Source organism: Ranitomeya variabilis, chromosome 5 (genome assembly GCF_051348905.1).
Source record: "Ranitomeya variabilis isolate aRanVar5 chromosome 5, aRanVar5.hap1, whole genome shotgun sequence".
In the NCBI taxonomy this organism is placed as follows: domain Eukaryota; kingdom Metazoa; phylum Chordata; class Amphibia; order Anura; family Dendrobatidae; genus Ranitomeya; species Ranitomeya variabilis.
The window spans coordinates 680,070,576-680,085,258 of NC_135236.1; the positions used below are offsets into that span (position 1 = coordinate 680,070,576).

General features: G+C 51.1%; 1 protein-coding gene across 3 annotated transcripts in view; it reads right to left on the bottom strand.

Moving 5' to 3' along the window:
• Positions 1 to 14,683, bottom strand: part of WNT5B (Wnt family member 5B) — a 92,514-nt gene that overhangs the window by 16,874 nt on the left and 60,957 nt on the right. For all 3 annotated transcript variants that reach the window (XM_077267032.1, XM_077267034.1, XM_077267033.1), the window contains exons 2-3: positions 10,052 to 10,179; positions 8,199 to 8,446 (exon numbers count right to left, since the gene is read on the bottom strand). In XM_077267032.1, coding sequence (XP_077123147.1) covers positions 8,199 to 8,446; positions 10,052 to 10,179 — 376 coding nt within the window. The remainder of the gene's footprint in view (positions 1 to 8,198; positions 8,447 to 10,051; positions 10,180 to 14,683) is intronic.

The following is a 14,683-nucleotide window of genomic DNA, read 5'->3' on the forward strand; positions in this document are numbered from 1 at the left end:
ATAGGGATTGTGATTGTGCTATAAATCTGATTCCTGGTAGTAAGTTCCCTAAGGGACGACTTTTTAATTTGTCTGTACCAGAACATACCGCTATGCGGAGTTATATAAAGGAGTCCTTGGAGAAGGGACATATTCGCCCGTCCTCGTCCCCTTTGGGTGCGGGGTTCTTTTTTGTGGCCAAGAAGGATGGTTCTCTGAGACCCTGTATAGATTATCGCCTTCTGAATAACATCACGGTCAAATTTCAGTACCCCTTGCCACTGTTGTCCGATCTATTTGCCCGGATTAGGGAGGCCAGTTGGTTCACCAAGATAGATCTTCGAGGAGTGTATAATCTTGTGTGCATAAAACAGGGTGATGAATGGAAAACAGCATTTAATACGCCCGAAGGCCATTTTGAGTACTTGGTGATGCCTTTTGGGCTTTCTAATGCCCCCTCTGTGTTTCAGTCCTTCATGCACGACATCTTCCGAGAGTATCTGGATAGATTTATGATTGTGTACCTGGATGATATTTTGGTCTTTTCTGATGATTGGGAGTCTCATGTGAAGCAGGTCAGGATGGTATTTCAGGTCCTGCGTGCCAATGCCTTGTTTGTGAAGGGATCTAAATGTCTCTTCGGAGTCCAGAAAATTTCCTTTTTGGGCTTTATTTTTTCTCCTTCTACTATTGAGATGGATCCAGTCAAGGTCCAGGCTATTCATGACTGGACTCAACCTACATCTGTGAAGAGTCTTCAGAAGTTCTTGGGTTTTGCTAATTTTTACCGTCGCTTCATCACTAATTTTTCTGGCGTGGTTAAGCCTTTGACGGATTTGACCAAGAAGGGTTCTGATGTGACGAATTGGCCTCCTGCGGCCGTGGAGGCCTTTCAGGAGTTGAAACGTCGGTTTTCTTCGGCTCCTGTCTTGCGCCAGCCCGATGTCTCTCTTCCCTTTCAGGTCGAGGTTGATGCTTCTGAGATTGGAGCAGGGGCTGTTTTGTCGCAGAAAAGCTCTGATGGCTCTGTGATGAGACCATGTGCTTTCTTTTCAAGAAAGTTTTCGCCTGCCGAGCGGAATTATGATGTTGGTAATCGTGAGTTGTTAGCAATGAAGTGGGCATTTGAGGAGTGGCGACATTGGCTTGAGGGAGCCAAGCATCGTGTGGTGGTCTTGACTGATCACAAGAATTTGACTTATCTCGAGTCTGCCAAACGGTTGAATCCGAGACAGGCTCGATGGTCGCTGTTTTTCTCTCGTTTCAATTTCGTGGTTTCATATCTTCCAAATTCGAAAAACGTGAAGGCTGATGCCCTTTCTAGGAGTTTTGTACCTGACTCCCCGGAAGTTTCTGAACCGACTGGTGTCCTCAAAGAGGGGGTGATTTTGTCTGCCATCTCTCCTGATCTGCGACGGGTGTTGCAGGAGTTTCAGGCCAATAGACCTGACCGTTGTCCACCGGAGAGACTGTTTGTCCCGGATAGATGGACCAGTAGAGTTATTTCCGAGGTTCATTCTTCAGTGTTGGCGGGTCATCCTGGGATTTTTGGTACCAGGGATTTGGTGGCGAGGTCCTTTTGGTGGCCTTCCTTGTCGCGGGATGTGCGTTCCTTTGTGCAGTCCTGTGGGATTTGTGCTCGGGCCAAGCCTTGCTGTTCTCGTGCCAGTGAATTGCTTTTGCCTTTGCCTGTCCCGAAGAGGCCTTGGACGCATATTTCCATGGATTTTATTTCGGATCTTCCTGTCTCTCAGAGGATGTCTGTCATCTGGGTGGTTTGTGATCGTTTTTCTAAAATGGTCCATTTGGTACCCTTGCCTAAGCTGCCTTCCTCTTCCGATTTGGTGCCGCTGTTTTTTCAGAATGTGGTTCGTTTACATGGTATTCCGGAGAACATTGTGTCTGACAGAGGATCCCAGTTTGTGTCCAGATTTTGGCGGTCCTTTTGTGCTAAGATGGGCATTGAATTGTCTTTTTCGTCGGCCTTCCATCCTCAGACAAATGGCCAAACCGAACAAACTAATCAGACCTTGGAAACTTATTTGAGATGTTTTGTTTCTGCTGACCAGGATGATTGGGTGACTTTTTTGCCATTGGCCGAGTTTGCCCTTAATAATCGGGCTAGTTCTGCTACTTTGGTTTCACCGTTCTTTTGCAATTCTGGGTTTCATCCTCGGTTTTCCTCGGGTCAGGTTGAGCCCTCTGACTGTCCTGGGGTGGATTCTGTGGTGGATAGGTTGCAGCAGATTTGGAACCATGTGGTGGACAATTTGACGTTGTCCCAGGAGAAGGCTCAGCGCTTTGCTATCCGCCGTCGCTGTGTGGGTCCCCGACTTCGTGTGGGGGATTTGGTATGGTTGTCTTCTCGTTATGTCCCGATGAAGGTTTCCTCTCCTAAGTTCAAGCCTCGTTTCATCGGTCCTTATAAGATTTTGGAAATCCTCAACCCTGTGTCATTTCGTTTGGACCTCCCAACATCGTTTGCCATTCATAATGTATTCCATCGGTCTTTGTTGCGGAGATACGTGGTGCCTGTGGTCCCTTCTGTTGATCCTCCTGCTCCGGTCTTGGTCGAGGGAGAGTTGGAATATGTGGTGGAGAAGATCTTGGATTCTCGTATTTCGAGACGGAAGCTTCAGTACTTAGTTAAATGGAAGGGCTATGGTCAGGAGGATAATTCCTGGGTTGTCGCCTCCGATGTCCATGCGGCCGATTTGGTTCGTGCCTTTCATTCGGCTCGTCCTGATTGGCCTGGGAGCTCTGGTGAGGGTTCGGTGACCCCTTCTCAAGGGGGGGGGGGGGGGTACTGTTGTGAATTCCGTTCTCGGGCTCCCTCCTGTGGTCATGAGCGATATTGTGAGTTTGTTCTGGGGCTCCCTCTGGTGGCCTTTAGCGATATGGCTGGTCTTGGCTGGGCTCAGCTTCTTCATTTCCTGCTATGCTGAGGCCTATTTAATTCACCTGGCCCTTCATTTGTTGCCTGCTGTCGGTGTATTCAGTCCTGTTTCTGAGAGCTCCTGAATATTCCTTGTGACCAGTCTCCTGCTGGAGAAGTTAAGTTTGTTTGTTCATTTTGCTCATTATTTCCTTGAAAACGTTTCTCTGTATATGATGAGTTCAGTCCAGCTTGCTTATATGTGATCTTGCGCTTGCTGGTTAGTTCTGGGGTGCAGAGTGCGCCCCTCACATCGTGAGTCGGTGTGGGGGTTCTTGTATTCTCTGCGTGGTTTATTTTTGATAGTTTTTGTACTGACCGCACAGACTCCTATCTATTTTCAGTCTATCTAGTGTTAGCGGGCCTCATTTGCTAAACCTGTTTCATTTCTGCGTTTGTCTTTTCCCCTTAACTCACCGTTATTATTTGTGGGGGGCTGACTAAATCTTTGGGGTTATTTCTCTGAGGCTAGTGAGGTCTTTGCTTTCTCTCTAGGGGTAGTCAGTTTCTCAGGCTGTGAACGTGGCGTCTAGGATTTTAGGAACGCTCCACGGCTGCCTTTAGTGTTTGTGGATAGGATCAGGATTGCGGTCAGTATAGCTCCCACATCCCCAGAACTGGTCCTATATTCTGGTCACATGTGTCAGGTCAGTTTTGAGATCCTACCACCGGATCATAACAGGTGACCGCTCCATGCAAGCGGCAGGTTCCGGTCCCAGGATGGTATGCCCGAAGGACCTTCCATGACGTCACGGTCATGTGACCGCGACGTGATCACAGGCCCTGCGAGTAGGACCTTCCATGACGTCGCTGTCACATGACCGTGACGTCAAGGAAGGTCCTTCTTGCAGGGCCTGTGATCACGTCGCGGTCACATGACAGTGACGTCATGGAAGGTCCTTCTGGCATACCATCCTGGGACCGTAAGCTGCCGCCTGCGGTCGTCACGATCATGTGACCGCGACGTCATCACAGGTCCTGCGCGCGAAGGACCTTCCATGACGTCACGGTCATGTGACCGCGATGTCATCACACCCTGGGACTGGAAGCTGACGCCTGCACCGCGCACAGGGCCAGGACTTCAACGGGCCTTCGGAGGGTGAGTATATGTTTATTTTAACTCTGTATACTACAAGGCTCTGTGCTGTATACTCCGTCGCTGTGCAATATACTACGTGGCTGGGCAATATACTACGTACGTGGCTGGCCAATATACTACGTGGCTGGGCAATATACTACGTGACTGGGCAATATACTACGTGGCTGGGCAATATACTACGCGACTGGGCAATATACTACGTCACTGGGCAATATACTACGTCACTGGGCAATATACTACGTGGCTGGGCAATATACTACGCGACTGGGCAATATACTACGTCACTGGGCAATATACTACATCACTGGGCAATATACTACGTCACTGGGCAATATACTACGTGGCTGGGCAATATACTACGCGACTGGGCAATATACTACGTCACTGGGCAATATACTACGTCACTGGGCAATATACTACATCACTGGGCAATATACTACGTGACTGGGCAATATACTACGTGACTGGGCAATATACTACGTAACTGGCCAATATACTACATCACTGGGCAATATACTACATCACTGGGCAATATACTACATCACTGGGCAATATGCTACGTAACTGGCCAATATACTACATCACTGGGCAATATACTACGTGACTGGGCAATATACTACGTGACTGGGCAATATACTACGTAACTGGCCAATATACTACATCACTGGGCAATATACTACGTCACTGGGCAATATACTACGTGACTGGGCAATATACTACATCACTGGGCAATATACTACATGGCTGGGCAATATACTACGTGACTGGGCAATATACTACGTGACTGGGCAATATACTACGTCACTGGGCAATATACTACGTGACTGGGCAATATACTACGTCACTGGGCAATATACTACGTGACTGGGCAATATACTACGTCACTGGGCAATATACTACGTGGCTGGGCAATATACTACATGGCTGGGCAATATACTACGTGGCTGGGCAATATACTACATGGCTGGGCAATATACTACGTCACTGGGCAATATACTACGTGACTGGGCAATATACTACGTCACTGGGCAATATACTGTCATGGCTGCCGCGACCAATCAGCGACGGCCACAGTCTGATTAGTCCCTCCCTACTCCCCTGCAGTCACTGCCCGCCGCCCGCATACTCCCCTCCGGTCTTCCCCCGCAGACCCCGGCAGTGCCAGTCTCCTGCCCGCAAACAGCTCAGGTGGTGGGCTCCACACTCCCACCAGCCTGGCACACCGCGTTCAGCCTCCCAGGACCGTCCCCTGCTTACCGTCACCCCGTACTTGAGAGCGATGCCCTGCACGGTGTCCCTGGGGCAGACCGGGTGCTCTATGTACCTCTCGGCCCAGGGCGCCGTCACGCTGGCCGCGGCTGTAGCACCGGCCACAGTCCCGCCATCTTCTGCGGAGGAATACACGCTCCGGTAACGGTAAGAGCACTACATGTGCTGAACTGGAGCCTCCACTGCCAGCAGCTGCCGGCAGGGGGCGCTCCTCTCATCCAGCACGAGGAAGGAGCACGGTATGGAGCACGTGTCCAGGAACTCTCCGCCCCTGGCGGCATCTCCAGGCTGCACGGTGTGCACGGCAGACATGCTGCGACCTCAGGACACAGTAGCATTCATCTTATTTACTCTGTCAGTGCTGTTAGTATTTTATGGGCAGTATACTACGTGTGTGTGCTGTATACTACGTGACTGGGCAATATACTATGTGGCTGGGCAGTATACTACGTGGCTGGGCAATATACTACGTGGCTGGGCAGTATACTACGTGGCTGGGCAGTATACTACGTGGCTGGGCAATATACTACGTGGCTGGGCAATATACTACGTCACTGGGCAATATACTACGTGGCTGGGCAATATACTACGTGGCTGGGCAATATACTACGTGGCTGGGCAATATACTACGTGGCTGGGCAATACACTACGTGGCTGGGCAATACAGTACGTGGCTGCCCAATATACTACGTGGCTGGGCAATATACTACGTGGCTGGGCAATATACTACGTGGCTGGGCAATATAGTACGTGGCTGCCCAATATACTACGTGGACATGCATATTCTAGAATACCCGATGCGTTAGAATCGGGCCACCATTTAGTATATATATATATATATATATATATCACACACACACACACGCGCACACACACACACACACACACACACACACACACACACACACACACAGTACAGATCAAAAGTTTGGACACACCTTCTCATTTAAAGATTTTTCTGTATTTTCATGACTATGAAAATTGTACATTCACACTGAAGGCATCAAAACTATGAATTATCACATGTGGAATTATATACTTAACAAAAAAGTGTGAAACAACTGAAATTATGTCTTATATTCTAGGTTCCTCAAAGTAGCCACCTTTTGCTTTGATGACTGCTTTGCACACTCTTGGCATTCTCTTAATGAGCTTCAGGAGGTAGTAACCAGGAATGGTCTTCCAACAATCTTGAAGGAGTTCCCAGAGATGCTTAGCACTTGTTGGCCCTTTTGCCTTCACTCTGCGGTCCAGCTCACCCCAAACCACCTCGATTGGGTTCAGGTCTGGTGACTGTGGAGGCCAGGTCATCTGGCGTAGCACCCCATCACTCTCCTTCTTGGTCAAATAGCCCTTACACAGCCTGGAGGTGTGTTTGGGGTCATTGTCCTGTTGAAAAAGAAATGATGGTCCAACTAAACGCAAACCGGATGGAATAGCATGCCGCTGCAAGATGCTGTGGTAGCCATGCTGGTTCAGTATGCCTTCAATTTTGAATAAATCCCCCACAGTGTCACCAGCAAAGCCCCCCCACACCACCACACCTCCTCCTCCATGCTTCACGGTGGGAACAGGCATGTAGAGTCCATCCGTTCACCTTTTCTGCGTCACACAAAGACACGGTGGTTGGAACCAAAGATCTCAAATTTGGACTCATCAGACCAAAGCACAGATTTCCACTGGTCTAATGTCCATTCCTTGTGTTCTTTAGCCCAAACAAGTCTCTTCTGCTTGTTGCCTGTCCTTAGCAGTGGTTTCCTAGCAGCTATTTTACCATGAAGGCCTGCTGCACAAAGTCTCCTCTTAACAGTTGTTGTAGAGATGTGTCTGCTGCTAGAACTCTGTGTGGCATTGACCTGGTCTCTAATCTGAGCTGCTGTTAACCTGCGATTTCTGAGGCTGGTGACTCGGATAAACTTATCCTCAGAAGCAGAGGTGACTCTTGGTCTTCCTTTCCTGGGGCGGTCCTCATGTGATACAGTTTATTTGTAGCGCTTGATGGTTTTTGCCACTGCACTTGGGGACACTTTCAAAGTTTTCCCAATTTTTCGGACTGACTGACCTTCATTTCTTAAAGTAATGATGGCCACTCGTTTTTCTTTACTTAGCTGCTTTTTTCTTGCCATAATACAAATTCTAACAGTCTATTCAGTAGGACTATCAGCTGTGTATCCACCAGACTTCTGCACAACACAACTGATGGTCCCAACCCCATTTATAAGGCAAGAAATCCCACTTATTAAACCTGACAGGGCACACCTGTGAAGTGAAAACCATTCCCGGTGACTACCTCTTGACGCTCATCAAGAGAATGCCAAGAGTGTGCAAAGCAGTCATCAAAGCAAAGAACCTAGAATATAAGACATAATTTCAGTTGTTTCACACTTTTTTGTTAAGTATATAATTCTACATGTGTTAATTCATAGTTTTGATGCCTTCAGTGTGAGTGTGTGTGTGTGTATATATATATATATATATACACACACACATACACACGCACTGAGGATTACTCCATATACATCTGCGCTTGGTTTGGAATTAGAGCGTTTTCTGACCTCTTCTGGCGGTCGTTATCTCTGCCTGATCATCCCCCTTTCTTCTGCCTGATCCCCCTTTCCTCTGCCAGATCCCCCTTTCTTCTGTCTGATCCCCCTTTCCTCTGCCCGATTCCCCTTTCCTCTGCCCGATCCCCCTTTCCTTTGCCCGATCCCCCTTTCCGGTTGGGGTAGGCCCTGTTTGTGTTGTGGATGTTGCCCAGGACAGATGCCGCTTGTGCCGGGACACCGGACGTCTCCGCTCGATCACTGGGGTCTCCAATAACTAAATTATGGATTCCACAACAGCAGATTATTCACCATCTAAGGGTGAAGCAGGACATATATTTATGGGTGGTATACAGGTTGTCACGGTTCTTACCGATCTGCATGACTCTCCCAAAGACGGAGGCGTTATCCACGGTGCTGCAGTTCCACCTCCTCTGCTTGAATTGCTGCTGACACTCTTTGATCCCGGTCTTGGCGCCCTCCCCGATATACACCATGTGGTCCTGGTACAGGTGGCACAGCTTCCTCTGCCCGGGCGAGAGGCCACTCAGTTGGCTGCACAGAGGCTGCGCCCCGATTATGTACATTTCAGGTCTCTGGATGGGGTTTAGGGCCAACGACCTGAAAAATCAGAGAGAAAGACAAGATGACCTAGAAGCCCTCACAACCTGTGCTAGAGCATGGATTATATCACAGAAGCCCCCCCATCACCTGCAGCACTACATGCATTACACCATAGAACCCCCCCATAACCTGTGCCAGAGCATGGATTAAATCACAGAAGCCCCCAACACCTGCATCACAACATGCATTATACTACAGAAGCCCCCATCGCCTGCACCACAACATGCATTATACCACAGAAGCCCCAATCACCTGCACCACAACATGCATTATACCACAGAAGCCCCCATCACCTGCACCACAGCATGCATTATACCACAGAAGCCCCAATCGCCTGCACCACAACATGCATTATACCACAGAAGCCCCAATCACCTGCACCACAACATGCATTATACCACAGAAGCCCCCAACACCTGCATCACAACATGCATTATACCACAGAAGCCCCCATCGCCTGCACCACAACATGCATTATACCACAGAAGCCCCAATCACCTGCACCACAACATGCATTATACCACAGAAGCCCCCAACACCTGCATCACAACATGCATTATACCACAGAAGCCCCCCATAACTTGCTCCACAATATGCATTATACCACAGAAGCCCCCATCACAACTTGCTCCACAATATGCATTATACCACAGAAGCCCCCATCACTTGTACCACAACATACATTATACCACAGAAGCCCCCCATCACCTGCAGCACAACATGCATTATACCACAGAAGCCCCAATCACCTGCACCACAACATGCATTATACCACAGAAGCCCCCATCACTTGTACCACAACATACATTATACCACAGAAGCCCCCATCACCTGCAGCACAGCATGCATTATACCACAGAAGCCCCCATAACCTGCATTATACCACAGAACCCCCCCATCACCTTCACCACAACATGCATTATACCACAGAAGCCCCCTGCTTTGGTAACAGCCGGGGGACCTGAAATCCATGGGTCTTGCTGATAGAAGGGGGTCCTGATCTTCACCCCACTAACTTTATATACCAATATGGCAATAAAATGGACAATCCCTTTAAATGCTTTGACATCCCAGATGTTGTGGAAGCCTCTGAATAATTACCAGAACTTACACCCCAGTGTCGGGGTACTAAGGGGGCTTCACTGCAGGCAGTTCTGGTCCAGCTGGCCATTCTCAGCCTCACAGATGGGATGTGGGGGTCTTCTCTGCTTATAGAGGGGCACAGAAAGTAACTGACAGTGTGTGACGGAGGATTGTGCGGGAGCACAAGAGCTGACACTTTACTGCTGCTCCAGCTTTCCTGCATAGATAGAGACCCCCATGTATCCCCCCAGCTTGCAACAATGAATCAAACAAGACACAACAATGGATCACTTCTGCCCCAGTTTCCCACTATCACCCCCATCATGGGGCAGCTGGGGGTCTGCATTGTACAGAGCTGCTTCCTCTGTCTGCCTGACTGGACCCCCTAATTATACAGGACCCCCATATCCCCATCAGGTCCCGGGCAGCAGAGCTTGCACTTTCCTATTTCCAGTCCTACCAGCAATGCCCCACATGATGCCCCATTACTAGTCCTGTGCGGCGCCCCCTAGTACTCACCACCAGGAGTTGGCCCCCACCAGGGGCAGGAGGGCAGTGACCAGCAGCAGCGGTACCAGCGGTGATCGCCCCCACATGCTGCCCCCAGGACAGCAGCGCTCCGAGGATCTCCAGCAGCTCGGGGGTCCCTGGTGAGAAGGAGACTGGTGAGACGGATGAGCGGGGTCCTGCCGGAGCCGCTCTCTGCTTCCCTCTGCCGGCCGCACCCCGCACTGCAGCCCCAGCGCCGCACTCATTAACATTTTATTACCTGGGAACTAGTGAGAGCAAAACTGTGACCCGGGGGAGCAAACACGGGAGAGACGGCCAGAGAGCTGAGAGACAGCCAGAGACAGGGGGAGACGGCCAGAGAGACAGCCAGAGACAGGGAGAGACGGCCAGAGAGACAGCCAGAGACAGGGGGAGACTGCCAGACGGCCAGAGACAGGGGGAGACTGCCAGACAGACAGCCAGAGACAGGGGGAGACGGCCAGAGACAGAGGGAGACGGCCAGAGAGCTGAGAGACGGCCAGAGACAGGGGGAGACTGCCAGACAGACAGCCAGAGACAGGGGGAGACGGCCAGAGACAGGGGGAGACGGCCAGACAGACAGCCAGAGACAGGGGGAGACTGCCAGACAGACAGCCAGAGACAGGGGGAGACTGCCAGAGAGACAGCCAGAGACAGGGGGAGACGGCCAGAGACAGGGGGAGACGGCCAGACAGACAGCCAGAGACAGGGGGAGACGGCCAGAGACAGGGGGAGACTGCCAGACAGACAGCCAGAGACAGGGGGAGACTGCCAGAGAGACAGCCAGAGACAGGGGGAGACGGCCACATACAGGGAGAGACAGCCAGAGACAGGGGGAGACTGCCAGAGACGGGGAGACTGCCAGAGAGCTGAGAGACGGCCAGAGAGCTGAGAGACAGCCAGAGACAGGGGGAGGCTGCCAGACAGACAGCCAGAGACAGGGGGAGACGGCCACATACAGGGAGAGACGGCCAGAGACAGGGGGAGACTGCCAGAGAGACAGCCAGAGACAGGGGGAGACGGCCACATACAGGGAGAGACAGCCAGAGACAGGGGGAGACGGCCAGAGACAGGGGGAGACGGCCAGAGACAGGGGGAGACTGCCAGACAGACAGCCAGAGAGCTGAGAGACGGCCAGAGACAGGGGGAGACTGCCAGAGAGACAGCCAGAGACAGGGGGAGACGGCCACATACAGGGAGAGACAGCCAGAGACAGGGGGAGACGGCCAGAGACAGGGGGAGACGGCCAGAGACAGGGGGAGACGACCAGAGACAGGGGGAGACTGCCAGAGACATGGGGAGACTGCCAGAGAGACGGCCAGAGACGGGGAGACTGCCAGAGAGACAAGGGGAGACTGCCACATACAGGGAGAGACGGCCAGAGACGGGGAGACTGCCAGAGAGCAAAACTGTGACCCGGTGGAACACGGGAGAGACAGCCAGAGACGGGGAGACTGACAGAGACTGCCACATACAGGGAGAGACGGCCAGAGACAGGGGGAGACTGCTAGAGAGACAGCCAGAGCCAGGGAGGACAGCCAGAGAGCAAAACTGTGACCCGGGGGAGCAAATACGGGAGAGACAGCCAGAGACAGGGGGAGACTACCAGAAAGACAGCTAGAGACAGGGGGAGACTGCCAGAGACAGCTACATACAGGGAGAGACGGCTAGAGACAGGGGGGTACTGCCAGAGAGACGGCTAGAGACAGGGGGAGACTGCCAGAGACTGCCACATACAGGGAGAGACGGCCAGAGAGACAGCCAGAGACTGCCACATATGGGGGGGGGGGGGGGGGACAGCCAGGGAGCAAAACTGTGACCCAGGGGAGCAAACACGGGAGAGACGGCCAGAGAGACAGCCAGAGACTGCTACATACGGGGGAGACAGCCAGAGACGGCGAGACAGCCAGAGACTGCTACATACGGGGGGAGACAGCCAGAGACTGCCACATATGGGGGGAGACAGCCAGAGACTGCTACATACGGGGGGAGACAGCCAGAGACTGCCACATACGAGGTGGGGGGAGACAGGCAGAGATTGCCGCATATGACCGGGAGACAGCCAGAGACTGCCACATACGAGGTGGGGGGAGACAGGCAGTGATTGCCGCATATGACCGGGAGACAGCCAGAGACTGCCACAAACAGGGGGAGACAGCCAGAGACTGCCACATGCGGGGAGAGAAAGCCAGAGACTGCCTCATATAGGGGGAGACAGCAAGAGACTGCCACATACGGAGGGAGATAGCCAAAGAACAAAACTGTGACCTGGGGGAGCAAACATGGGAGAAACGGCCAGAGAGACAGCCAGAGATGGGGAAACAGCCAGAGACTGCCACATACAGGAGGGGGGGAGAGACAGCCAGAGACTGCCACATACAAGAGAGGGGGAGAGACAGCCAGAGACTGCTTCATACAGGAGGGGGGGGGGGAAACAGCCCGAGACAGCCACACACAGGAGGGGGGGGGAGACAGCCAGAGACCTGAGTGACTATCAGAGACAGGAGAAAGCCAGGAACTAGATAGACTGTGAGACAGTGGAAGACAGTCACATACAGGAGGAAACAAGCTCAAAACCTGAGGGACTGCCGGAGACAGCAGAATAGACTGTCACATACAAAAAGAGAGAGTCAGACAGAATGTCACAGGGGGAGACAGAGACTGACACATATGGTGGACAATAGCCAGACACTAGAGAGACTGACACATAAAAGAGACTAGCGACAGAGACAGCCACATACAGATGGAGACTGGCTCATAGTGTAGACTTGACAATGATACTACCACATATGGGGAGACAGAAACAAGTAGACACATACAAGGAGAGACAGCCACAGACTGCCACATACCCTGAGAGACAACTAGAAACTGCCACCTACTGAAAAAGGGGAGCAGCCAAAGACCAGAGACACAGATGAGAAAACCTGCCGCATACAGTGAAAGACAGCCAAAAACAAAAAGACTGCTACACAAAATATGAGACAGCCTAGAGAGACTGCAAACAGAAGGAGGGAAACTGTCACCTACAGGGAACACTGTAGGAGAAGAAGGATTATTAGACTGTTGAACTAGAGACCAGAAAAAATAGACTAACAATCTGAGAGGAGAAAGGCACAGAGAAAGACTGTCAGGAATGCTGGGATTTGTAGTTTTGCAACAACTGGAAAGTCACAGGTTGGACACCGCTATTAGACCATATGACTCGCAACGATGCTTGCAGACTAATGTACTTTACTAGTTTGAATTCAATAAAAACAAAGTTTAAAAAAGATACTTAACTAGAAATACAAAATTGGGCACCGCAATGGGCACCCCCGTGATGCAGCACATGTATGGAAGCCTAAAGATGCCATATCAATGATGTACTGCAGCTGCTCATTGCTCTGGGTCATGTCCTTATCCAGCACAAGGACTGCTGCCCACAGATGATGTCATAAGATGAAATGGCATCCAGAGATAAGGCCTTGTGTCTATCCCCTTTGCGGTACCTAGTTTATCTAACCAGCATCTCAAAATATATAACTTACAGTGAAGTCCTGGACTCATATTGAAAAAAGTCACACTTGGCATGTGTCAAACCTCCCTGACTGACAAAATCCAGGACAAGACCCTTAAAGGGATTGTCATATTTGGAATATTTGTAACATATTGGTACGGATATGCCATAAGGGTGTACAAGGGTGGATGGGACGCTGGCACATGCTTAGCTCCTGCAATTCACTTCTATGGCTACCGTAATGGCCATGACGGTCGGCACCCGGCTTACCCAGACTTCTTTTGGAGTTGGGGGGTATTTGGGCTTCTGCTCCTGACTCTGTGCCAGCCTGTCATGATGATTTGTGTCTGTTTGTTTGCCCACGGCCGCCCCCTGTACCTGCGCCTCTGCGCTCACCTGGCGGGCAGATGTGGTGCGTGTCTTGTGTTGTCTGACAAGGGCAGGTGGGATGTAAACGTTCTGCCTCATTTTTGGATGACATCACCGCTGCCGCCACGCTGCCCTTTCTCATACAATGTTAGATTCTTATTTTTGGGGTCTATTTTGGAAACTCGTCCAACGGAGCGTGCGGGATGACGGGGACAAGCCAGGGCGGTGTGAGGAAAGTGGTGAAATCACTGCACATGGCCCTCGGGTGGATGCCCGCTTGCACCGTCTGCTTTCTACTTGTTTTATTTGTATCTGTTTTATCTGCTTTTGTCGTTATGTTTCTCCTCTATGCGATGACTTTGGACGAGTCTCAGTTGGATGCCTCTCTGGGTGTCAGGGGTTGTGTCCCCCAACGGCGACGGCCCCTGACCGTGTTTCACTATTCAACCTGTTGCCTTTTCTCACACTATTAGTCCAGGCCAGCATGCTGCGCCCACAGCAGTGCCCATCACAACTGGGCATGCTGGGTCTTTTAGTTTCACCCAGTCCCAGTATTTGAGCAGTGCTCCTGCTGGATGGAGGAGATGACGTGTGGAATAATAGCAGTGGACACAACCCATGCCTTGTGCTATCAGGATTAATCTCCTGCGCAGCAGCCGCCACTTTCCAAATTCTGATGCGCTTTGGTAATGGGTAAAGTGACTTTTCTTTCCAAAACGCGATTAATGGAATCTGATTGAGTTTCTCTCCTGATCTGA